Source organism: Alnus glutinosa, chromosome 13, assembly GCF_958979055.1.
Source record: "Alnus glutinosa chromosome 13, dhAlnGlut1.1, whole genome shotgun sequence".
NCBI classification, from domain to species: Eukaryota; Viridiplantae; Streptophyta; class Magnoliopsida; order Fagales; family Betulaceae; genus Alnus; species Alnus glutinosa.
The window spans coordinates 6653430-6679268 of NC_084898.1; the positions used below are offsets into that span (position 1 = coordinate 6653430).

Here is a 25839-nt window from a genome sequence, read left to right on the forward strand (position 1 = left end):
GGGTCTATTTTATAAAAAAAAAAAAATAAATCAAATTAAAGATATTTTTAAAATTTGTAGGGACATAATGAAACCGGTGGGGAGCATAGATGCCTATCACATCTTGGAGGTGGTTCTAGGCCTATCACACCATGCAAATAGTAGAGGGATGAGATCCTTTACAATTTGGCATTTGGGTCTTTTAATTTAATTATTTAAGTGAAATTTGTATAGTTTAAGAGAGGGTTTTGGGGTTCAATTAAGTAGACCCTATAACCTCCTTTCTGTGGGTTTTACTAATTCATGCCTAATCATTTTTACATGATTTTATGAATAGTCAACATAGGTTGACATTTGATTATGACATTCTCTTTGATTATTATTTATTTGTTATTTAAATCTTATATGAGATTTAGATGTTTCTCTACAATTCTTAAGATATTTAGATGTTTCTCTACAATTCTTAAGATATTTAGATGTATAAATATATTTAAATTAATATAAATATATATAAATTTAAATTATTAAGATTTTATCGTATTAAGATTTATTATTTTTGAAACAAAACAAAATATAATAAGTATTGAATTCATAAAGATGATAAATGTTTATATGATAAATTTCTAACCTATAACTTCGAAATAAAATAATTAAAATTTCAACAAATTTACATAATGATACCCTAAAAATTCTGTAAAATCATGATTTATAAGTTTTTATTAAATTATTAATGAAACACTCCAAGATCATCATCTCATAGAGTCCCTTTGCCCATTTACACATAAAACCATAGGCTAAATAAACAGTAGTTTTCAATTTGATAAAACCATTGGCTAATTAAATGGTAGTATTAAGTAAAAAAAAAAGAAAAACAAAGGTGGTAGTATTGAATTTGCTCACTATTAAGCTATTAAAAAGAAGAGTAATGCTATTTAGTAGACTGTTATATGACTGTCAATATAATTTGATAATATCACAGTAAAAATCAACACTTGTAATAAAAAATAATCAAGGGTTGATTTTCATTGTCGTGTCATCCCAATTGTATAGTAGTCGTATAACAGTCTATCAAATAAAATTACTTTAAAAATAAAGGAATTATAAAAAAGAAAAGAAAAAGAAACTACATTTATTCCTTTTTAACTACTTTTTTTTTTTTTCTTTTTTTTTTTTTTTTGTGGGTTATGTCCTTCAATATTTCAATTTTGTTGTAATCTCTGCCCGATCAATTATTTGTATTATAAAAATACTCTTCTTATTCTTAAGATAAAATATTTTTTTAAAAAAAAGTAAGTCTTTTTTTATTTTTATTTTTTATTTTTTATTTTTTATCATATGAGGGTATTTTTATCACTTTAAATAGTGAAAAAGGAACATTGAACCACAACGATAAATTAGGGAGAATATTGCAAAAATTGAAACATTAAGGAGAACATTGTAAAAATAATGATAATTAAAGGGGGTTTAGTTAAAACTTAAATGTATTTAATTAAAAAATAATAATTTCCTTAATAGTTAAGGCTTCCTGGGCCAAGTAGTCCACGTGTTGGAAGATCAAACGCGTCTGATTATGTCATTTCACACTTGCCTTAACTATCACACAATGCGACCTTCCTCTTATCTGCTACCGCGATTTCAAACCCACCGCTGAATTTCCTCTCGCCACGTGTACCCCTGGCGGAGCCGTCAAATCTAACGGCTGTTTACCTCGGCCCTATAAAGTTAGCTAACGTCCTCTTCGTTATTTCGGATCCACACTGTACGACGGTCCAGATTTAATCAATCGCAAAGCTGTCTTGGCCACTATATAAAGCCCGCACCGAGAGAGTGAAGAGTTTCTTGCAGCTTCGAGACGTTTCGAAACGACAGCGTTAGGGGATTTTGGATCGCCGGCTAGAGTTTTGGTGAGAGAAAAGCTATGGCGGAGGAGCATAAGCACGATGAGCCGAAGGCGGAGCATTTGGTGGAGGAGAAGGTAACGGAGAAGATCCACAGCCACGGTGATGCGTCGTCTTCGTCGTCGTCGTCCGATTCGGAGGACGAGAAGAAGAGCCGCGCTTCTCCTTCGTCGATGGAGTCGAAGGTGTACAGGCTCTTTGGGAGAGAAAAGCCTGTGCACAAGGTTTTAGGTGGTGGCAAACGTAGGTCAAATTAACTTTTTATTTTATTTTGGGAAATGAAATTGTGCTTGAATAATAATTTTTTGTGTGTTTAATTTAATTTGCGGTGAAGAAATTTGGTTGAATTTGCTTCAGATGTTTTTTTGCTTTTAATTTCATATTTGATTTGTACATATTTTGCGATTTGTTTGGTTGCTGAGAAAGTGTAGTAGTATTATGAGATCCGAATCTGTCTTTATTAGCAATTTTTGGCTAATATTAGTGTGTCGGTCTAAGCAAATGGTACGTTTTAGAGTTAAAGCTAAGCTTATGTTTTAATTTTTGGAAAATTCTGCACTAATTTATGCTTTTTCGTGGCGATTGCGATTAGTTCTGCATCTATTGTTGTTATTAGTTGCTGAGATTTCCTTTTGAGATTTTGATGCGATCATTTTGGATCTAGATCTGGTTTTGTTTCGGAGTGGAGCTTGTGGTATTGATCAATCTATGTTGTTGAAAGTTAGAAAGGTTGTGAGGAATATAGTTTGATTGGCTTTCAAATGTTTTTGATGTCATTGGTTCTCTCAGAAGGTTCCCTCTTTTTAGTTTTGCAAACCCTTTTTGAGGGTTCATAAACTTCTTCAATTGTATTTTATGAATAATTATCATTGAAGCATTAGTTTAAACTATGATTATCAAAACTAGCTCTTACTGGAAATATGTAAATACCATTTTAAGGCTTGACGATGTTGATTTGATCGATCTTTTTATGCGACAGCTGCCGATGTTTTCTTGTGGAGGAACAAGAAGATATCAGGAGGAGTGCTTGTTGGCGCAACTGCTCTATGGGTTCTGTTTGAATTGTTTGAATACCACTTGCTTACTCTGGTTTGCCACATCTTGATTCTGGTTCTTGCGGTTCTGTTTTTGTGGTCCAATGCATCCACCTTCATCAATAAGTAAGGCTGCTGTGGTTTGATTGTTTCAATTTTTCCCCTTTTGGTTAGTTTGTTCTTACTTCCGTTTGATCATTTAGGAGGCCACCACGTATTCCGGAATTTCATATCCCCGAAGAACCAGTTCTACAGATTGCTGCTGCACTGAGGGCAGAGATCAATTGTGCTTTTTCTGTTTTGCGTGATATTGCATCGGGAAGAGAATTGAAGAAGTTCCTATCTGTATGTTTATATCTGTATTTGGTTTACTCTGTTGTTGATAGTTTGCATTGTAGCTCATATCACTTGGAGAACTTAAAGAGTGACCAAACAGTTCCACGTACATAACGGTTTGCCATACAATAACTGAGATGACGTAAAAAGTGAAAATCAGTCTTTCGATTAGAAAGGGCAGGCAGGCTTGTAAAAAGAAAAATTAAGGGTTAATTTCATTGTTGCGACTGTCGTATAGTGTACTAAATAGCATTTCTTTTGTTTTATTCAAGTATATGACTCAAGCTCTTGAGCTCCATAAACTGCGATCTTTGTTTGTATAGTAGTTTTGAGCTATGTTTTCTTATTTATTGTTTATGTTGACCCGCTATTTGGGAATGATATGACGAATTAGGTGATTGCTGGCTTGTGGATTTTGTCTGTTGTGGGGAAATGGTGCAACTTCTTGACCTTGTTCTACATAGGTAATCTAATGGGGTTGATATTATATGCATGCATTAGTTAAAAACATGAATAGATTAGCTCTTAACACACTGGTTTCTTGATTTTATTGCAGCATTTGTTTTGCTAAACACATTGCCGGTGCTCTATGAGAAGTATGAGCGTCAGGTGGACTCATTTGCTGAGAAGGCCCATGGTGAGATCAAGAAGCAGTACGTAGTTTTCGATGGAAAGGTTCTGAGCAAGATTCCTATGGGGCCATTGAAGGATAGGAAGAAGGATTAGAGTGGCAGACTTCATGGCCATTTTCAATTAGCTGACAGTGTGTTGTCAAAGGTGGTGTGAATATCCATGAATGATTGTCTAGAACCCTGTTTTCTTTTTGTTGTTCTAGGATCTTCGGGTTCACAACGTGGATTGATATGGGTTTTTTTTTTTGGTACTTGTTTTTGCTACATATATATGGCTCATTTTTAAATGGGTCTTGTTTGCTGTCGGTTACTTGGTTATATGATACTTTTATATATTGCATACTAATTAGTGCCATGTACATGCATTGGGTTAATTCTATTTCAAAATTGTGTTGGATTTGGCCCTTTGGGTGCAGTCTGTCAATCTTTTCCTTTCCAATTCTTGCTACTGGACAGTGGATTTTAGGTTAAAAGTAATTAGACTGCAAGTCCCTTGTTAAAGTCCTAGGCTTATTTGTTATTGTTGGGGGGATTTTAGTTGGATCCTAAACTCATACAAATTAATCTCTAAAAGTGTCATGTGGGGCATATATCACTATTAGATCTATAGACCAGTTTGTAAAAAATTTCTGTTTATTTTAGTAGAAGGTAGCTTCTTATTGTGTTTAGTATTATGAATTGATCCAGAAGACTAACATTATGGTCACATAATCTGGTTGTTTTACTTTCCTTCAAATTGTTGAATTATTTATTTTTTATTATGAAAAAAAATTTAAAAATGTGTATAGCTCACATACATACAAATTAACACATGACATTTTTATATATTAACCCAATTTCAAAAAAAAAAAAAAGTCGTCTTTATTTTTTATTTATATATATATATATATATATATATATATATATATATAGGGTATTTTTTTAAACGACACTTGGGAGATGCTCTTGGATAGGAATTGCTATATAAAGGAAAATGTTTGGATATTGCAACTTTTATAAAGAAACTTTTATAAATGTAGGTAATGGTATTGGTGAAAAAATTATGTAATAAAGTTTGATAAATAAATTTAATGGTTAAAAAAATAAAGATATTAAATTTGACAAGTAAATTTAATCGTTTAATAATTAATTTTGATAATTGTCATTTGATTATTATGCTCCTCGCAAGTAATTTGTGTACGATTGTTGGAAGAGCTTGGAAGTTTAGATCTGATTTAAATGAGTAATGCTATACATCATCCCCTTGTCCTTCTAAATTTGATGTGGCTCTTAAAATCACCATTGAATTTATGATAGATTATTATTAAATTTTGATTCAATGGTGATTTTAAGAGCCACATCAATTTTGAGAGGATAAAAGAAGGACAAGAGGATGATGTGTAGCATTACTCGATTTAAATAGCAAATTTTCAGGTTATATTTGGAGCTTTTAAAAATGCGATTTAAAAAGAATCATACCGACTTCCACCGACTTCCACTGGTGAATATAAAATTGTCAAGATATTCCTCTTTCAAACGTTGAAGATTTGACAAAAATGTTGTGGCGATTTTCGAAAAGGTTCACGTGTCCTTCTCGTTAGATTCACTTTGTTTTGTTTTGTTTTTATTTATTATTATTATTTTTATTCACTGGACGGCGATCGTTCTCTTTGTTAAATCCACCACTTTTTTTCTGTCCATCAATTAAGAGAAAGACAAAAAGAAAAAGACAAAAAAAGAAAAAGAAAAAGAACAACTCGTTTGAATGAAACAAGCGGAAGGCCGTAAAAGACGGTTTCCTATGTTCGTGTCAAGAAAGAGGACACATCTAAATCGAATCAGATTAGCACGTACTGTAGTAGCACTAGCAGCATGAATTTAATTTTAGGGGAAAGTACAGGCTATCATCTCAAGTTATTATCCCATTATCAATGATTTTTTCAAATTATTAATTGTGTTAATCTTTTCTTTAAATTATTAAAAAATGTTAATATTTTTTCTAATAACAAAAATACACTTCATAAAAATATTAATATTTAAAAAAAAAAACTAAAAAAATTATTAAAAAAATATAAAATAACAAAAAGTTAAAAAAAATAAATAAAAAATAAAAAGGTTTTTTTTTTAATTATTATTTCTATATAATTTTCAGTTATTTTTTTGTTTGTTATTTTTTTAAAATTTTTTTTGTTCTTTTCCGTTTTTTTAATTATAAAAAAAAAAATCGCTTTATCTTTAATTTTATTTTTTTTTAATTTGTTTTTTAAAAAATTATTTTTTTAGTTTTAGTATTTTTTTTTATTTTTTTTTTTTTGTTGAGAAAAATACATATATCCCCTCAAACTACCACTCAATTGTCAATGTATCCCCCAAACTACCAATTGTGTCAATGTCATCCTCAAATTACTAAAACAATGTTAATATCCTCCCTAAGACATCCTATCCTATCCTATCCTATCCTATCTTATCTTATCCTATCATATTATATCCTATCTTATTTTATTTTATCTTATCTTATCTCTTCTTTAGATATTATTTTGTTATCTCATCCTCTATATATATGAGGCATGGGTGAGAGAGATAGTCATGCATCTTTTGGGAGCTTCGATTGTCTCAGGTGTATCTTAGTTAATTTTAATGCTTTTCATTTTCTTTTGTAATCCGAATTGTCTTAAATTAATATAATGTTCTTAGTTTATTTAAATATTGTTTTCTTTATTGCTTTTCTTTGATTTCATGTTTAAATTAGTTTAAATAAGACAAAAATGTTCTTATAAATTTGAGGAAAAAAAAACTAAACAAAAAAAAAAAAATTTAAAAAGAAAAAAAGAAAAAAGGAAAAAAGAATATATATATTTAAAAAAAAAAACAAACGAAAAAGAAAAAAGAAAAACCATATTTTTTTTAAATGTTTAAAAAAAACCAAAAAATAAATGAAAATTATAAAAACAATTTTTTTTTTTTAAAAAAAAACAAAAACTAGTTTTTATTATTATTATTATTATTCTTTTTGTATAAATTTTTGTTATTTTATATTTTTTTAATATTTTTTTTTTTTTTTTTAAATAATTTTATGAAGGATATTTTTGTCATTAGGGAGACATTTGACATTTTTTGATAGTTTAAGGAGGGACATTGACACAATTGGTAATTTGAGGAGGACATTGACAGTGAAGTGGTAGTTTAAGGGGATTACATGTACTTTAATTTTATTTTTTATTTTTTTTGAATTTATAAGGTTATTTTTGTCTTTTTTGTTGGTCTTAAGAGGGGCATTGACTTTTTTTGATAGTTTGAAGGAGAACATTAACACAATTGATAGCTTGAAAAAATATTGACAATTAAATAGTAGTTTAAAAGAGACATATGGGTACTTATTTCCATTATTATAAAATTTGCCGACACATGTCAACATTTGATTAGAAAGTGTTAAAATTTTCTTTTAACGATTGACCTGCCTCCGGGGGCAGAGTTACCATATAAAGTAGGAGTCCGTGGCAACCCCAAAGATTTTAAATAGCCTTGTAAATTTTATTTTATTTTTTTAATTTTTTAATTATGGTCTTATAGGGCCGGGCCCGTCAAGACGTTTTGGGAAAAAAAAGCTCCGACAAGCTAAATTTTTAATATTAACATCAATTACTGCTTATTACTTTTATTTTTTAAAAATAATCACATTAAAATTTTTATCAAACAAACCCTAGAACATTTTGTCAATTGTCTGAAGATAAAGTCATAAAAGACAACTAGAGAAAAAAACAAAAAAGAATTAAGAACTATGTAGAAAGTTTGAGACTAAATATTTATTAATTATAATAGTTTTTTTTTTTTAATACTCACTCGTAGATGAATATGATACAATTCTCCAGAAACTAGATATTTATTGATGGAGACAAAAACAAAAAGACAAATAAAAGATTTTTTTTTTTTCATAGTTTCTCTATAGGTTGCAATGACATTAATAATCAATTTATATTCTGACTTTTATTTTAAGTTATTTTATTTGACATATATTATGCCCAGATTAAGATAGTAGGAAATTTATTTTGGGAGTGTGAGAACTAGGCGTGCCTTTTTTAGTTGAAGTACTAATTCACCTTGATTTTAGATATAAAATTCCTCCAAAATTTTTACATTGATTTTTTTTTTTAAATTTTTTTTTATATTAAATTGATATTTGTCTTTAAAAAGACAATTTGAAAGATAAATTCTTTTTATTGTGTTCACTACAAAGATGATAGTGAATGCATTTTATTCTATAAAAGATCGTCGTCGAGCATAATTCAAAGGAAATGTCAAGTTCTTTCTTGATTTTTTTAATGATGATGATAAAACCCCCAAGGTAAGGCCACTTCGTGTACCCACTCACCCACTCATAAAGAATAAAACTTCAGGTCCATGTAACACACTTCCACCACACCAATCAGTTAAATTTAGCTTTCACAAGGCACAAGGGGTGTGGCCATAAGAAGTTATTTGCATCTAAAGGGATTCAAACTTTAGACCCGATGGTTATGCCCTAAAAGTTCAGGTATTTACCACAAGCCAACCCAATTGTTTATATATATACACACACGCGTTCGGACACATGCAAAAAATCCTAGACCCTCCCCCGTCTCCGAATGCCTAAATGGTGTGATGTATTCAACCAAAAAATCAATCTCCATGCAACACATAAGCATTGGAGAAGGAATGAGAGGGTGATGACTGATGATTACTCGTTGTAAAAAGGTTATTACTCAATTTATAAACCTCAGAGCAAAACCTTAATAAAACTATCGATTAATTTCACCATCACACAAGTCCTTCTGAAAGAGAAGTGCTAAAGGAGCATTGTCGGTAATGCCATACATAAATTCCATTCAAAAGTTACACAATTTGAAAACAAAATTCCATTCACAATGAAGTTTACTAGTATTTTAATATACATATGACAAACTAAGAAAGACATTAGAAAAAGAAAAAAGAAAAAAAAAAAAGACATCATATAAAAGAAGTCCATACCTAAGTGTTGTTTGGCTTCTTTGGAATAATCTAAATACACAATACATTAACGGGAATCATTGCTACTTTGGATACTCAAAAGTCAAATCCCATCTTCTAAGTCCACAACATAGCACTATGTCCAAGCATGCATGCCTAAGAGCCCAAGTATCTCCTAATGCTTTCATTAGGATTCTCTCAACCTTTGGGGACTAGGAAATCTATTTCCTAACAGGCTGTTTCTTATTCTCAGAATCAAGCAGCAAAATGCAAAACAAGATCCATCTAAAGCATTATACAAGCATAACCCTAGCAGTATATAACTATAGGAAGTAACAGGTCCATGTTTGCAATTACCTGCAGTAATTAGGGCGTGGTCGACTGGACAAGCTTCTGTTTGTTTGTTGATTGCTTCAACTCCCTCCTCCCTATTACCAATGAGAGGAACTTTCTGGTCCAAGGAAAAAGGGTTGGCTAAAAAAGCGAATGCTGCTCGCATTAGTAAAGATCATTCTTCCGGCACTCTTCCGATCATAAGAAATAAGATAACTGCTGCTTCTTCCTCGAGCCCCCTTCCCCATACAAATCGTTCCACTGGTTCAACTCACCCATTATAGATCCTTCAGAAGCAAAGCTTGCAGCAACCTTCATTCCAAACAGCAGATGGTATAGATCACAAAAAATCTTCAATTGGCTAGGACACATAATCATTCTCAATCCTATTCCTCAGCATAAACATTAACCCTGAATCTATAATCCAGGACCATATCAAATTCAGGGCTACACAGCTAACAAAATCAATACCAAGGAGCCCAAGGGAAGATAACCAAAGTGGAACTTAGAAAATAAGTAACCGTGATGTGGCAACCACATAGCATTCACAAGCCAGTTTGATAATAGAGAGAGAAAGAGAGAGAGATTTTACCTGATTCTTTGCCTGCCTCAAGTCTTCCATATTCAATGGCCTAAGGGTAATTCCCCTTTCCTCCTGACGTTCTTTTATGCCTGAATCACCTCCTGAATTCTTAGATTGGACTTCTTTCCCTTCTGCAGCTCTCTGCTTTTTCTCCTGCAAAGAAGATTCCACAAGTATAATCTACATTGAAATTACTCTATGAAGCATTTAGGTAACAGACTTAAAACGGATACTACACGTACCAAATCCTTCAGTCTCTCTTGCTGTATTAGCTCTCTAACTGGCCAATAAGCAGCTGTCGTACACAAGTTCTGTTTCAGACAGTTACACCTAGTTAACAACACCTGATTACACATAAAAAATCAAAGCTTTTATCAAATGCAAACCTTCAGATCACTTCCTGTATATCCTTCTGTCATACTTGCTAGCTCCTTAAAGTCTAGTTCTTCTTCCACCTTTTCCTTTACCAAGAGAGTTCTAAATATCATTTCCCTATTCTCCATGGACGGCAATCCCACCATAATTCTGTTCATCGAAGTAAACATCATTTTAGGCAGAAATAAGTCTCACAGAAATTGTAGATTCATTAGTATATATCTGTTGGGTCCATATTCTCCAGTAAAATCTTATGAAGATAAGTTGAAGTATTGTTTAAGTCTTGATAGTACTACTTCATTGGAAAATCAAATGTGGAGATTTTCCTATTGGCTTTCATGCCAATAACAAGTAACATGCTGAGAAGACTCTCGAAAGGTGAGCTAAAAGACTTGTGGCAGGTAGGGGTGTACATGTGGGCCGTTATTAACTGCCTAATAACAGTTAACCACTTTTGTAGGCGGTTGGAGAAAACCTTTAACCGCCTATGGTGGTGAGGTTAGCAATTTTAGGGGTAAACAGAGACAGTTAATAACTGTTAACCGCCTACCTTATATATATATATATAAAATTATAATAATATACCAAAATGATGTCTTTTTGGTATTTAATACCAAAACAACGTTGTTTGATATAGAGTTTCCAGTTTCGTTTTGATATAGGGCTCGCATAAAGTTAGTGTTTAGATAATAGGTGAGTTTTGATATTATTGTTTTTAAACCCCCAGTTTTCTTGCGACGATTAGATTTAAGATAAAGATTTTGGGTGTATGTTGAACAATGATCTTAAGTTCACCATTCGTAATTAAGATCTTAAGTTGCTTAAAGATTCAACATGACCTAGAAATTTCAGTTTTCTTAAGTGCAGAACAAACTTTCTTGATCATGTTACAGTTGTTGAATGAGAATTCGGTAAAATGGTTAGAAGAAATTACTGTATGATTGATCAAGAATAGAATGTTCAAAATATATATACAGTGCCAAAATTGATTTGTTCATCTAAAGCACTAAACCTTTTTTTATTTTTTTTAAAAGGCCCAAAATAGTCCAAAAACCATTTTAAATAGGCCATAAAAGAGTCTCACGATAGGCCCAAAATATTAAAATAGGCCCATACCTAAAAAGCGGTTATGCAGTGCGGTTTTAGGTTTCACTAACTACTAATTGGCAGTTATTTCAAACTTGCTAACCGCCTAAGGCAGTACAGTTGCAGTTACTAAAATTTGATAACCGCCTAAGGCGGTTGCGGTTAAAGGCAATAACACCGCTCATACATCCCTAGTGACAGATTAAAGTAAAAGAATGAAAACGTTAACAAAGGCAGGTGATTTTAGTTTTTTGTTTTTCAAAACAGATAGCACTTGAAAAGGTGTTAACAAATGATCCCACTATGTTTAACAATGCAATCATCAGAGTAATGAGATTGTTCTCACAGAGTAGTAACATTGCAGTCTTCAGATTAAAATTGCATTCTTAAAGCAAATTTAGAATGGTAATGCAAAAATGTGAGTTGATATTGCATGGTAATGAGTCTACCGGCAAAACTAAAAGTCACCAAGTATGTAGAAGTACCTCCGTTCAAAGCGTCGAATAATTGCTTCATCAAGGTCAAATGGCCTGTTAGTTGCAGCAAGAACAAGAATGCGCTCACCAGGTTTTGTCAAGAGCCCATCCCAGTGAGTCATGAACTCATTCTTTATCTTCCGCATGGCTTCATGCTCTCCAACTCTGGTTCGCTGCCCAAGCATGCTATCAACCTCATCTACAAATATAATAGTCGGAGAGACCTTGGCTGCCAGTGTGAATAAAGCTCGAACATTCTTCTCATCTTCACCAAACCATTTAGAAGTGATGGTAGACATGGATACGTTTATGAAGCTTGCTCCGGCCTCCTTGGCAATGGCCTTCGCCATCATTGTCTTCCCAGTGCCAGGGGGACCAAATAGCAATATTCCCCTGCAAGGTTTTAGAAGGCCTCCGACGAAGAGGTCTGGTCTTTGTAAAGGGAGCATTACTAGTTCTTGAAGGGACTCTTTGATCTCGTCTAAGGCACCAATATCAGCAAAGGTTACATCAATCTCATTTGCTGGGATAACCTCTGGTCTAATGCGTTTCTCAAATTCATTGTCAGGTTCCTGTTAGGAAGTGATATTCAGAAAAACTTCAACATAAATATTCCCAGAAAGTAGTCAATGTGAAAATTATACACTACAGAAATTGGTGACTTCAGAAACTATGTAAAATTGATTACTATTATACAACAAAACGTATTCTCTCCAAATACCTTTTGTTTTTAAGATAAGTATTTGGGGTTTCACCAATTTTGTCCAAATTAGAGTCTCTGATATGTGTACACATGCACAGATGTGTAGGTTTTCTATAAATCAGCCACAATATCTAAATTTTTTTTTTTAAAAAAAAAAACAGAACAAAGAAAAATGGGAAAAAAGAAAAGAAAATCCTTACTGGAGCTTTTGAAGATGGAACTGAATTATTGCCATCTGTCTTTGGTACTGAAGCTGATGCTACTTCACTTTTGTGTTCAGGAGCTGTGCTTTCAGCCTTTGTTTCTGGCTTCATGCCTACGGCCTCTTCCCCTACTGCATTCTGTAATTGGTGGAAAAGAAGCAGAAACGGATCATACCGGTTAGTCTGGTTTTATACCATGTATGTTATTCTAAACTTCACATATAAACATAAAGTCTAACAGACCTTAGATGTTTCAGCTTGTGCTTCCAACTTTAACGTATCTTTGCCACTGGATTTCCCTTCGTGGAAGATACTCAATCCATGGGACAAACTGTTCCAGAGCAACAATGTGAAATTACATAGAGGCTAAATCATTGGGACACCATAAGAAATGCTAATCTACCATTAGAAATGCTAATCTTACCTATCAGATGATATAACAAGTTTTCCATTCCTGTAATCAGGATCCTTGTTATTCATTAAATGATAAGAAATTGCTGATACAACAATCTCTTCTATATAGTTACTGAGAACCATAGTGTCTGCCATACAGATTGTATCCAGATCTTCACAATCAAGATCATTTGATGAAAGTACTTCCGTGATGTGGTTTCTGTTATCCTGAACCTGGATCATCTTCATATCCTCCTCCAGTTGAGATTTCCAGCTGACAAGATGGGATTCATCTTCCGGAGGCCTGATCTCAATATTGTAAGGGAAGACAGCAGTAACTCTCTCATCCACATCTCCATAGTCATTGTCAGGATTCACAATTCGTGAACCAAGGATCAGCACTGATCCAGACAGTTTCTTCAACATTTTCTGGAACAAGTTATATGTCCTTTGCGATCTAAACAAGAAGTTATCAACATCCCTAAGATATAGCACAATGGGACTGGTTTTTGACACAAAAACCAAAACCTGCAAAAAGAATTCAACATGGATTTCCACCTATCAATATATTCACTAAGTAATGAGTGGGATTCAAACCAAAGGCCTAACTAAATAATCACTGGCAAGTACATGGTAGCAGGAGGCCCTTGACTTGCTGCTGGAATTCACAACAAAAAGACAGTACCTTGTAGAGAGACTGTATAAGAAGCTTCTCATCAAAGGACCAGCTGCTTGTGCGCTTGAGAGGAGCTAGAAAATTAAAGAAGAAAAAAAAGGCAAAGAAGTCAAAAGAAGTAGAAAGCATAAGAACCAATTATGAAAGAAACAAAGAGTATCTTCAACATCTTGTCCTCTAAATTTGATCAACTCGAAGTTCATAATTATTTTGAAAGATGAGCATGATTGACAGAGAAAAGACATGGTTACCTAAATCCATATTAATTAATATCTTTTTTGATAAGTAAGAAAATTTTATTAAAAAAGCGTAAGGCGCCCCTAAGTACACAGAAAGTATACACATATTAATTAATATCTTATCCATAGCATATCATGGATCATGCAGTGCGTCAATCTTTATCAGTTACATGAAATCTCAAGAGCATGTCATCGGTATCCCTTAAACAAACATACCAGATGACTTGTTTGAATCACCATCAGAGTGCTCCTTGATAGTGGTGGAGAATTTTTCTCTTGGAGTGGCAAGATTAATAAAATAATATTACTAGAAATAAAGTAAAAATATTATATGAAAGAAAAAGTTTCAAATGGGATTTTTTGTATATTAAAATTACCATTGAACTAAGAGGGAATATATGGAAAGTATGTCAATTTGGATATAGATATATACAAAAAAGAATACAAAAAATTCACGAATTTCCTATCACAATGGACTCGACAATGTTTTAGAGAAAAGAAATAATTTATCATGTGTTAAAATTTTCAACTATTCTTTCTTAATATAAATAACTAAATAATTTGCAAGAAAGTTATCATCTATCTTGTTGCAAGATATTACAGATGCACAAGCAAAAGAATGAAGAGAAAGTAAAGAACTATAAACTCCTAAATATTCCAACAAATAATTAGCATATTGTGTCTAGTCCTATGAAAAAAATTCTTTTTGATGAATATGTTCCTATGAAAATAATTCCAGCACTAAATTTAAATCCTAATACACTTCATCGAACTACACACTCACTAGCATTAATGTAATCATGAAAATGTTTAAATGATTATAAACATCTACCTTTTCAACAATCCTCTACCACACAAGGAAATGAATTATGTAATTATAAGGAAATGCATTTACAAGAAGCCTCCTTATAATACTACTTATTAATAGTTAAGTAGGAATTATAAGGAAATGCATTTACAAGAAGCCTCAACCACATAACACATGGGCCACGGGTCATGGCATGTTTACTGCCAAAGTGAAGAAAAAAGAATAATAAGAAGACTAGAAGAGGAGGAAGAAGAATTTACAACAATACCTTAATAGATTTTTTTTAGGAGATATTTTTTCCTTTTTTTCTTTTTTTTTTTTGGGGGGGGCGCAAGGAGTGGCGTCTCCGGTGCACAAAGTTATTAAACATTGCACATTCAAGGATTAAAATATGCATCATAGAGCATGACTTTGTATTAATACATTGCATCAATAGTTCAATACAATGTTTGTTTCATAAATGACAAACTACATTGTTCCTTTCACTTTCTTATATAACCACATAATGATCAGGAATCTTAAACAAATAATTCTCTTTGTTTAGAAAACCTGGATTTGCAGGAGTGCTTTGCGAAGTGAGGTTGCTAATATTAGCTGAAGCAGAGGCATTCCTACGAAGTTTAGGAGGATAAGAAGAACCTTCTGTTGGCCTGTGCAAGTAGTGAACAAGATAATAATTAAAAATACAAACCAATACAAAAAGAGGGAACTTAGTCATCCATTAAGAACATCTACCCTAGAATACCTTGATCCGATATCCACCCCACCGCCACTGCTTTGCCTCCGTAATGTACCTGATAATAAACTTCTTGGTCAGAGCTACAACATAAGATGAGAATCATAGAATATATGAAACATTCTCATCATATAATATATGGAATATATACCACTGATTGAGTCAAGTACGATAATACCAATATACATGTTATAGACTTCCTAAATATTGTAACAAATATATCCTAGCAACTAAACTTATCAGATTTTTCCATTCTGCGTGTTTGCAGAAAGCACAATTGACACTATTAAACAATCATTTGTCATGCGTGGAACCCAAAACTTCTCAGGCGAAGTATGGCATTTGTGATGTGATTGCAGAAATTGTACCAATGTGAGCCACACACGTGGCAGACCTAGGATTATTCTCTCTGGTGAAAGAGGTGGAATTAATAAAATAACATCATATTTTTTCTCATTAAATTGTTTTATCTCATGCAATTGATATAACTTATTCTTCCACTAAATTGACTGAAGTCTGTGCACACTTTGAGAAAAAAAAATACGAACTTACTTAGATGTCAGAATTTTTTCTTTGACAAAAAATTAAATAAGTAATCAATTCTTTATTTTGTTAAAATAAAAAATAAAAAACTGAATAAGTAACAGGAAAAAAAGAAAAGAAAAAACAACAAAACCACTACAACAACAAATGTAATATGCTTAGACAAAAAATCACATCGTGTTGCCCAAAGAAAAAAATAAACAATCAACATCATGAACGGGGCTAGGTATTTGCTTTCACTTAATTATATGCCTACACGCAAATAATAAAGCACCTAGGCAGCGTAACAATGTAGCAAGTTTTGTATTGTCAGTCAATGTGTGTGTGGCCTATATGGGGACCTAACACCATAGGCTAACAATTAAAGTAGTTAACTCTATCTATAACTTGGCCAAAATAACACAATACAATGAGATTAGCTAAGAGAAGGAGGAGGAGGATGAAGAGGAAGATTAGAGCTAGAAGAGGAAGAGAATTTATCGAATTCTTTGCTCCAGGCTTTTTAGTCCATTGTAATATGTATGTTTCAGGCTTTTGAATTCTTTGCTTGTAGAGAAGAGAAAGAAAGAAAAGGAAGAAAGTGGAGTCACGAAGAGAGAAAACTGACACGAATAGGAAGAGTTGAATTGCCAAAGAAGGAAGCCCTGAAAAACAGTAATGGGCAGGCAAAAAAAGTGTAAAAACAAGTCATGTCATGTTTTGTGTCATTCTATATAATTTTATTTTTTCAAGAGGCCAGGCCATCGTAAGGATTTTTTATTTTTATTTGTGGAAATTTTGTTTATTTCAAGAATTATGTTGTGCGAGGCCTTTTTTATATAATTTTTTTTGGAGTTTTTTTTTTTTTTTGTTGTTGGTGGTTGGGGGGGGGGGGGGGGTGGAGGGGTGGCTGGGGGGGTGTCATGGCTACACATGGATCCACATGTTGCTGTATGGGTTGGTTATTGCATTACAGGATTGTGGGCACAAAAGGTAATACGCAATAGCACAGAAAATATAGCTTCAACTAGAACTAATTATATGTAACAATGGTTGTATAGAACCAAATCTGTGAGGTTGATAAGAAAGCATTCACTACCCTTTGATTCACCAGAATAAAAAGAAACTCTCTTTTTCATTATACCTTTAGGTTCCTCCCTCTGCGGAAGGATTGAAAATGATCCAAATAAGCCAGACAGTCGCTCCAGTGTTGACTCTGAAGTAGACCTTTTAAAAGACTACAAACCAAGATCACCAATTGCAGAAAATAAAGACAGTCAAATATTGAACTCGTCATGCATCATGCATGCAAATCATTTCAGAACAAATTGTCATAGTTCAATCGTAGAGGATCATGACAGTATTGAGAACTTAAACATAATTCATACACCACACAAGATCACACTCAGAATCAATTAGGGAAATCTTACAGATTCTTTGTTGGCACTACCATATTTGCTCTGAATCTGTATAAACCCCAGCCATTAGAACTATTTGTAAAAAAGTTAAATTCAAACACAACCGCAGCTGTAGATACTCACCTTCAGGGAAAAGTCAGTTACATCTAACAGTAGTAACTTTGCATCAAAGAAATGGGCTAAAGCCTTGGCAAGCATTTGTTGGTAAAGCTCTTCAAAAAAAAGAAAAAACCAATCATGAATACTGGTTGTCTGAAAATTTTAAATGCATCATATATTCAAGCAAGATCAGGGAAATTTTCTAGTCCAGATAACCAACCTGCAGGTCCTGAGAGCAAAATAGCCCGACTTGCAGGAGAAAGATTTCGTATGTACTTAGAAACATCAGCATGCTTCAAATGGACATAGGCAGCACTTGTTAGCAAGACCCGTGTCTGCTCACTGTCATTGCAATTGGCCAAATAAGGACATAAGAATTTGCATAATTGATTAAAGGACAATAGTCTTAACAGTAAGCAAGTGTATTTCAGCATCAAGGATTTATGTGTTCATCCGGTAAGGACACAGACAACATTGTGAAGCTTCTATATGAGTTCAAACACTTGCCTACACGCAGCTGATGCTCTTGTAATACATTCACTTTTATTTTTACCATACAAGATTACATCATAATAGTAAACTTAGTGATCACTTTAGTAGGATCATCTTAAGATTGGATAATGGGGCCAAGCAAAGAAAGTACTTGATGCATCCGAATCATCTGATATTTACCCTTATATTTAATCTGTAAAACACGAAGTATATGTAATGCAATACCAAGGTTGGGAAACCGAGATCAGGTGTTTGGTATCAACTGTCACATATCAGTGTATAAGTTAATGTTGACAAGACAAAATCTAAACCACTTGTTTAACAAAAATGATAAGAATTTTAAATAAAATCCTGATATGCCATGTTATACATCCATCATGTTACTTTAATACAAAAGAAAATGAAGACTACTATTAGTTTGAGGGAGAGGAATCCTTTCCCTTCCTTATGACTTGCCTAATATCACAGTTGTTTGACCATATGATCAAAAAGTCATGCATGCTCCAAAAAACGTATAAAGAGATGAATAATTAAAATGTTGCATATCTTGTATAAGTCCAACCATTTAATCAATTATTAAAACGTGAGATACTTTAAATGATCTCAAGCTTAAAATAAATAAATAGAGAGAATTCCATTCCTAAAAGAATTATGGATCCAGATTCCCAGCAAATGTGAATGTCTCTATGGGACTTGCCTGTCCAAACATATGAGTGGGCAACCAAAAACTTATTTAAACAGGTGAGCTTCATATCAACTATCTCACATATGCTGTTTTTGAATTGCTAGCAAATTCAAGTAGCAAAATTGTAAGAGATATCTATCCTAGAATTATGGGCTTAACTGGTTAATTAAGTTGGGAATAAATACAAAGTAAAAAGAAAAAAAATCTCAATAGTTATAAGACCCATGGATCGTAGAGAACACAACAATAGCTTCTAAAAATAGAATAATTCATTGCTACCGCACCATTTTGGCAGCAGAGCAATTACTATATCGGGAAGGCAAACTATCCAAGTTCCAAAGCCCACTTCTTCATAAGTTCCAAAGCCCAGACACAATATAATAATAGAAGAATAAATATATCGAACAAAAGCAAGGCAGAAAGAAATTCAATTCGAAGACCAAAGAAAGTGGTGCTGCATGTGACCGTCAGGTTCTCGATCAGATTTAAAAAGTAGGGTTAAATACGTTTTGGGTATTTAGAGTTTTGAAAACTTTATTTTTTTGTACCTGAGTTTTAATTCGCATCACAAATGGTACCTTCGTTTTGAGAAAAGACCAAATTAGTACCTTAGCCAAGTTTTCCGTCAAAAAACTAATGGCTCGTCAAGTGTCAATCCTTAGTTTTAGTATAAAAAAATAAAAAATAAAAATCTTCAACATTAATTAAAAAATTAAAAACTTAAAAAAAAATTGAAAAAAAAAAGAAAATGAAGAGGAGCTACCCTCTTGACCTGTATGGGTGGTGGTTCGGCCACCCCATGGCAGAAAAAAAAAAAAAATAAAATAAAAATTCAAGGATTTTGGCCCCTGAGGGTGGCCGAACCACTCCCTTCGGCCTCCTCAGGCCGGTCAAAGGGGTGGCTCAGCCACCCCTTGACCAAAATGAGGGTGGCCGGCCACCCCCATGGTGGCCAAGGTTCTTTTTTTTTTTTTAAAGATTGTGATTCAAACTCAAGTACCAAAATATAAAGTTTTCAAAACTAAAGTCCCAAAATCATATTTAACCCTAAAAAGTATTACAACGCTACAAGATTGTGATTCAAGTACGGCCCACATAATCCTTACAGGGCCCATTATTATACTCCTTTAACATGGGACAAGGATCCTCTCCATGGCTCTCCACGAAAAAGCAAAATGCACTCAAAGCACGTAGAAAAATATCTATAATATTTTATTCTTTATACTAGGATTTGCACAAAACTCGTGCATCAATTTATTTCCATCGCTATGATGAAATTTTAATTTTCACTTATGGTGCCATTAGTGCGTGTTTGGAATTGTAATTTGAAAATGTAAAATATTATTTTTTCATATTGGAGAAAGGGTGTATTTTTTTTAAAAACGCAAAATTTTAAAAATTAAATTGCAATTTTAAAGGTTAAAACTGCATTTTTAAAAATCAGTTTTTTCAAATCGCACATTTTAAAATTATTATTTTCAAATCGCACTTTTTGAATTCACAAATCTAAACAAACCCTTATAAACAGACCCTTAGACTCGTTTCCGAATTCAATTAATAAAATTAATGCTAAAGAAGATTAAACAAAGTCCATAGATTGAATGCCTCATTAATTTACAGTAGATCAAACTGCCGGTGTGTACCTCTGATCACAAACCACTATGGGTTCGTTTAGCTACCACTGCTGGAGTTGGTAGGCAAAAACCTTCTTTCAAGTTTGAGGCTTGCTGGAACATGGATGCAGAATGTGCAGATGTTATAAGGAAAGCTTGGAAGGGAAGGGGGCAGGGGAGTGCAACGAACTTGTCCACCTCAATAGAAAAGTTGCACCAATGCAGGCGTGCCTTAACTGACTGGAGCTGGAAGAAGATTGGAGATGTGCCAAACCGCTTAAAGTCAAAATGTCTAAGAGGTTAGATCTCCTGCAACAGAACGAGCACCCAGGGATCTTGGAAGAGATAGAGCAGTTGCAAAAGGAGATAGAGCACTTTCTTGAGATGGAGGATATCAAATGGTAGCAAAGAGCTAAAAGAACTTGGTTCAAACAGGGGGACAGGAATACAAGCTATTTCCATGCCTGGGCTTCTCACCGTCGCAGGACAAATTTTATTGCTGCCATTCGGGACTCAACAAGGGCCCAGTGGTCTTCACCTGAAGACATTGGTAGAATTTCCATGCAGCATTTCCAGAATATTTTTTCCACTTCTGGGGTGCAGGGAGTTGGTGAGGTACTGGAACTGTTTCTGTTAAAGTAACTCCAGCTATGAATGAAGCACTTGTGCGGCCTTTCCAGTTGGAGGAGATAAAAGCGGTTGTGTTCCAAATGCAGCCATTAACGGCCCCTGGTCCGGATGGATTCGGTGTGTGTTTTTTTCAACAGCACTGGGAGTTGGTGGGGGGGGAGATCGGAGAAGCAGCCTTACAGTTCTTGAATAACGGTATTTTTGACCCCTCCATAAATCTCACTTACCTAGCTTTAATTCCTAAAAAGCTTAATGCAGATTCTGAGTGATTTCAGGCCAATTAGTCTTTGCAATGTCTTGTATAAGATCATTGCAAAGGCCATTGCCAATAGACTAAAGCTAGTGTTGGATGAGATCATTTCGCCATTTCAAAGTGCTTTTGTGCCAGGGAGATTGATCACGGACAACATTTTGGTGGCGTATGAGGCTCTTCACACTATGAGCAAGCGGATGAAAGGAAAGAAGGTATACATGACCATCAAACTGGATATGTCAAAAGCATATGATCGGGTGGAATGGGGCTTCTTGGAAGCGATGATGCTTAGATTGGGCTTTGCCGAGCAATGGGTGAAACTCATTATGAGGTGTGTTTGCTCGGTCTCATATGCAATTCTTCTTAATGGTTCCCCCCTTGAAGTATTCTATCCATCTCGAGGTTTAAGACAAGGGGACCCCCTTTCCCCGTATCTCTTTTTAATGTGTGCCGAAGGTATAAGCTCATTGTTATCTAGAGCTAGCCAAGATGGATCCAATCTCAGCAAGGGGCGTGAAACTTAGTTATCTCTTCTTTGCGGATGACAGTCTGTTATTTTGCCGGGCGAATTTCAATGAGTGGGGGGTTGTACTCAAAATTTTGCAGAGGTATGAATTGGCATCTGGACAAAAATTGAACAGTGAGAAAACCTCCATTTATTACAGCAGAAATACGAGACGAGCTTTTCAGGAGTTCATCCAGGACTCAGCTAGAATTCATGCCTCAACCTCCTATGAGAAATATTTGGGCCTCCCGGCTATGGTGGGCCGATCAAAGACGAGAACTTTCGCTGGAATTTTGTCCAGGGTAAGAAAGAAGCTAGAAGACTGGAAAGACAAATTCCTGTCGCAGGCGGGCAAAGAGATACTCCTCAAAGCAATGGTACAAGCTATCCCGGCATACTGCATGAGCATTTTCCAGCTCCCTAAGTCACTATGCTCGCAAATCCATTCCCTCATGAACCGGTTCTGGTGGGGAAGCAACTCGAATACAAAAGGGGAGCATTGGATGAACTGGTCGCGGTTGGGACTCTCTAAACAGCGGGGTGGCCTTGGCTTTCGGGATTTGGAGGCCTTTAACTTAGCTCTTCTCGCAAAACAAGGTTGGAGGCTAATCCAGCAACCCAACTCTTTGCTGGCCCAAGTTCTAAAAGGGAAGTATTTCCCTAAGGACTCTTTGCTGCAGGCAAAGTTAGGAGTAAACCCTTCCTTTACCTGGCGTAGCTTGATTAATGCTAGATCTCTATTGGAGAAAGGGCTGATGTGGAGGATTGGCAATGGACAGCAGGTACGCATCTGGGGAGATAAGTGGCTTCCATCTTCCACAGATCATCGTGTTCACTCCCCGGTCCAGCTCCTGTCTCATGATGCAAAGGTGGCTGAACTGTTGGACCCAGAAACGGGCTGGTGGAACTACAATTTAATCAATGCTCTCTTCTCCCCCACAGAGGCAGCTAAGGTGTGTAGTGTGGTGCCAAGCCCCATGAGTCAAGAAGATAAACTGGTCTGGCCAGGGTCTAAGAATGGGTGCTTTGCAGTGAGGAGTGCCTACCATCTTGAAATGGACATGAGGGTCCAGGTCACAGGGGAGGCTTCAAACTCGGGCGAAATTCAACATTTCTGGAAGATCATGTGGAGTTGGAAGTTTCCGCCAACGCTGAAAAATTTCTTATGGAAACTGGGCAGCAATATTCTTGCTACAAGGGAGAACTTATTCCGGAAAGGTATAGTTCACGACCCTTTTTGTCCATTCTACCTTACGACTGTAGAATCGGCTTTTCATGCATTATGGAGTTGCCCTGCTTCTGAAGCAGTTCGGCAAGAATGTGGACGCAGATTGCAAAAAAGGGTCCTTGCTGAGTGTGACGGGATGCAACTCATCCAATTGCTCAAGGTGAGGTTGGACACTGATGAGTTTATAGAAGCTATGTTGGTGTTGCGTTCGATATGGCTTCAAAGGAACGACTATGTGTTCCAAGGGAAGTTTACTCCGCCCAGTCAGGTCATCTTGAAGGCTAAGTCCTTGGCTGCTATTTGTTCAGAGACTCAACAGGAGGCCCTTCCAGAAAAGTTGGCAGTGGAAAAAACCCCTTCTCGGTGGCGGGCTCCAGGGGATGGATGGCTCAAAGTAAATTGGGATGTGACTTTGCAAAGTCAAACAAAGAAAATGGGCATTGGAGTAGTGGTCAGGAATGGAACAGGAGAGGTGAAAGCAGCATTAGCAAACGTTCTTCCATTGGTAGATGACCCCACCGCGGCTGAAGCTATAGCAGCTTGGTTTGCAGTGAAATTATGCGTGGATTGTGGGTTTCAGCTGGTGGTGTTGGAGGGGGATTCTATGACTGTAGTTTCGGCAATTAATCAGGCCTCACCTAACTGGAGCTCCTATGGTCATTTGGTCGAAGATATAAAAGTGCTGGCTCAAAGTGTGCATTGGGTGGAAATAAACTACGCTAGCCGAGTTGTAAACTCTGCAGCACATACCTTAGCCAAATGTGCTATTTTGCATTCTTTAGATGAATTGTGGATGGAGGAATGTCCTTCTTACCTCCAGTCTATTGTACTTGCTTTCATCTTTATCATTAATGAGAATCTTTATTCCCTCAAAAAAACCAACTTCAAACAAGCAAAACAAAACCTTAAGTAAAAAAAATAAAATAAAGAGAAATGCTATTTTTACCTCTCCCGTACATAAAAATCTTTAGGAAAAAATAAAAAAATAAAAAAATAAAAAATCGTTGAATTGGAAGAGTCGAAAACACTTCCATAATTTATGCAATTCCTTTTTTTTTTTTTTTCCTTTTTAAATCAAAGACGAAAATGGAAACAGATAGAATGTGAAATAAGGAGGAATGAATATTCACCTTAGATAGTACGGAAACTTTTCGAAGGTGACCTTGCTTTCTCTGCCGTCAACTATCTGCCGGAGCATCTCCTGCTCCATCCTCTCCAGAGTAACGCCACTAGAAACCGAACCGGCTCCGGTCCAGTTGGTCACGGTCTGACCCGAAGCCAACCCGAGCCCCAATCCCACTCCCACCCCCACACTCAACGCCGATAACCATACGCTCTTCTGCTCCATTTATAACCCGAATTCCACAGCCAAATGAAAAAACCAGATCTTGTAATCAAACGGCTATACAGAGTTCTAGGCTCACAAGTCACAACAATACGCTTTTCTTTTCCATTCGAACACCGAATTCACAGCCAGACACAGGAAAACTTTTGAGATCATGTAACCAAAACGGAGCACAAAAACGATCCAAAAGGTAAGAAAGATTAAAAAAAAAAAAAAAAAGAATTCAAACTCAGAAAGCAGAAATTTTGGTTTTCGTGTTATTGATTCAGACAAGGAATTGAAGAATCTCCGATCTAACCGCTTTTGCTCAACCTATTCTCTCTCCTCCTCTGATTGAAATTCTTTCTTTGTATTTTCTCTTTTGGTTTTTTAAGTGGTGGAGTATTAATAGGGAGCGAAAGAAGCGGATCTTTGGGTATTTATAGGAGTCGCCGGACGGCCGGAGAGTGGCCGGTTGAGTAAGTGAGCGAGAGAGGAGAGAGAGAGAGAGATGGCGGTGGAGTTTTGTTCCCGCTTTTTCAGGTCTCTCCCTCGGGGTTTGAGTTTTTAAAGACAGCAGAGAGAGAGAGAGAGAGAGAGAGAGATTCCAAAGCTTATTACGTGTCATGATTTTGAGGGTTTATGTTTCGGTTTGACAGTTTACAGATTGTGCTCTTGACGTATCCCTGAAGGTTTTTTTTTTTTTTTTTAAATAAAAAAATAAAAACTACACAGCATTCCTAGTAGCCTAACCAAATTTTACTCACCAAAATAACTAAAAATTACTTTTTTCTATTCTGATGAGCCACTTTATTAAAATTCCCCCAGCAGCCTCACCATTTTAACTAGTCAATATTCACTATTCCATTTAAATAATAATTTTTTCATATTTCTTTATTTTTTCTCTATATAATATTTTTATAAAAAATCATTTATATCCATGAAATAAGGACATTATCGTGTGAGAGATGGGAGATGAGAGAAGAAAATGAGAGAAAAAAGGAAAAAGTGTGCTAATCATGTGAGAGAGAAATGTGAAACAAAATTTGGTGAGTGGGTTGTTGAGTGAAAATACCTGGTCTAATTTGACTAGTAATTTCAGTCATCAAATTTTTTTGGTTAAAATGGTGAGGCTGCTGGGAGTGGTTTTTAAGAGTTTTCATCAAATTGGCTCACCAAAATAGCTAAAAAACTAATTTGGTGAGGCTACTAAAAATGCTAACCATCCCTGCAATTTTATTATTATTTTTTTAAATACTAGTATTTCTTTAAATTAGAGTAATTCTATTAATACATTACGTATCCATCAAAAAATAAAGTGACTTTTAAAATCATAATTTGATCAAAATCATAATTTGATCAATTACATGCAAAATGGTAATTTTAAAAGCCACCTCATTTTTTAATGAACACTTGATAGACACTTAATGTACTAAGAATTACTTTTCGAATTATCAACACTTTTTTGTTTGTCTCATTTAGCATCTTTTCTTAATTTGGACAAAAAAATAAGAGTTTGTTTGGATTTGCAATTTAAAATAATGATTTTAAAATGTGTGATTTGAAATAGTGGTTTAAAAATGCAATTAAGCATTTGGCAAAATCGAAGTTTAACCTT

The 25839-nt window shown here is 34.8% G+C and overlaps 2 protein-coding genes across 2 annotated transcripts; one reads left to right on the plus strand and one right to left on the minus strand.

Moving 5' to 3' along the window:
• The first annotated feature begins 1725 nt into the window (after positions 1–1725).
• On the plus strand, positions 1726–4234 carry LOC133854251 (reticulon-like protein B1). The gene is made up of 5 exons (XM_062290348.1): positions 1726–2120; positions 2857–3037; positions 3115–3256; positions 3642–3711; positions 3804–4234. The coding sequence occupies exons 1-5, from the start codon at positions 1898–1900 to the stop codon at positions 3971–3973; spliced, it is 786 nt and encodes a 261-aa protein (XP_062146332.1). The 5' UTR covers positions 1726–1897; the 3' UTR covers positions 3974–4234.
• A 4444-nt stretch (positions 4235–8678) lies between these two features.
• On the minus strand, positions 8679–24787 carry LOC133854240 (peroxisomal ATPase PEX6-like). Its single transcript, XM_062290335.1, has 16 exons — positions 24028–24787; positions 17712–17833; positions 17516–17604; positions 17405–17440; positions 17119–17212; positions 15462–15510; positions 15266–15366; positions 13679–13743; positions 13025–13521; positions 12844–12931; positions 12598–12738; positions 11704–12266; positions 10144–10282; positions 10000–10068; positions 9767–9910; positions 8679–9486 (listed from the first exon to the last, which is right to left on the minus strand). The coding sequence occupies exons 1-16, from the start codon at positions 24243–24245 to the stop codon at positions 9373–9375; spliced, it is 2529 nt and encodes an 842-aa protein (XP_062146319.1). The 5' UTR covers positions 24246–24787; the 3' UTR covers positions 8679–9372.
• Positions 24788–25839: the final 1052 nt, after the last annotated feature.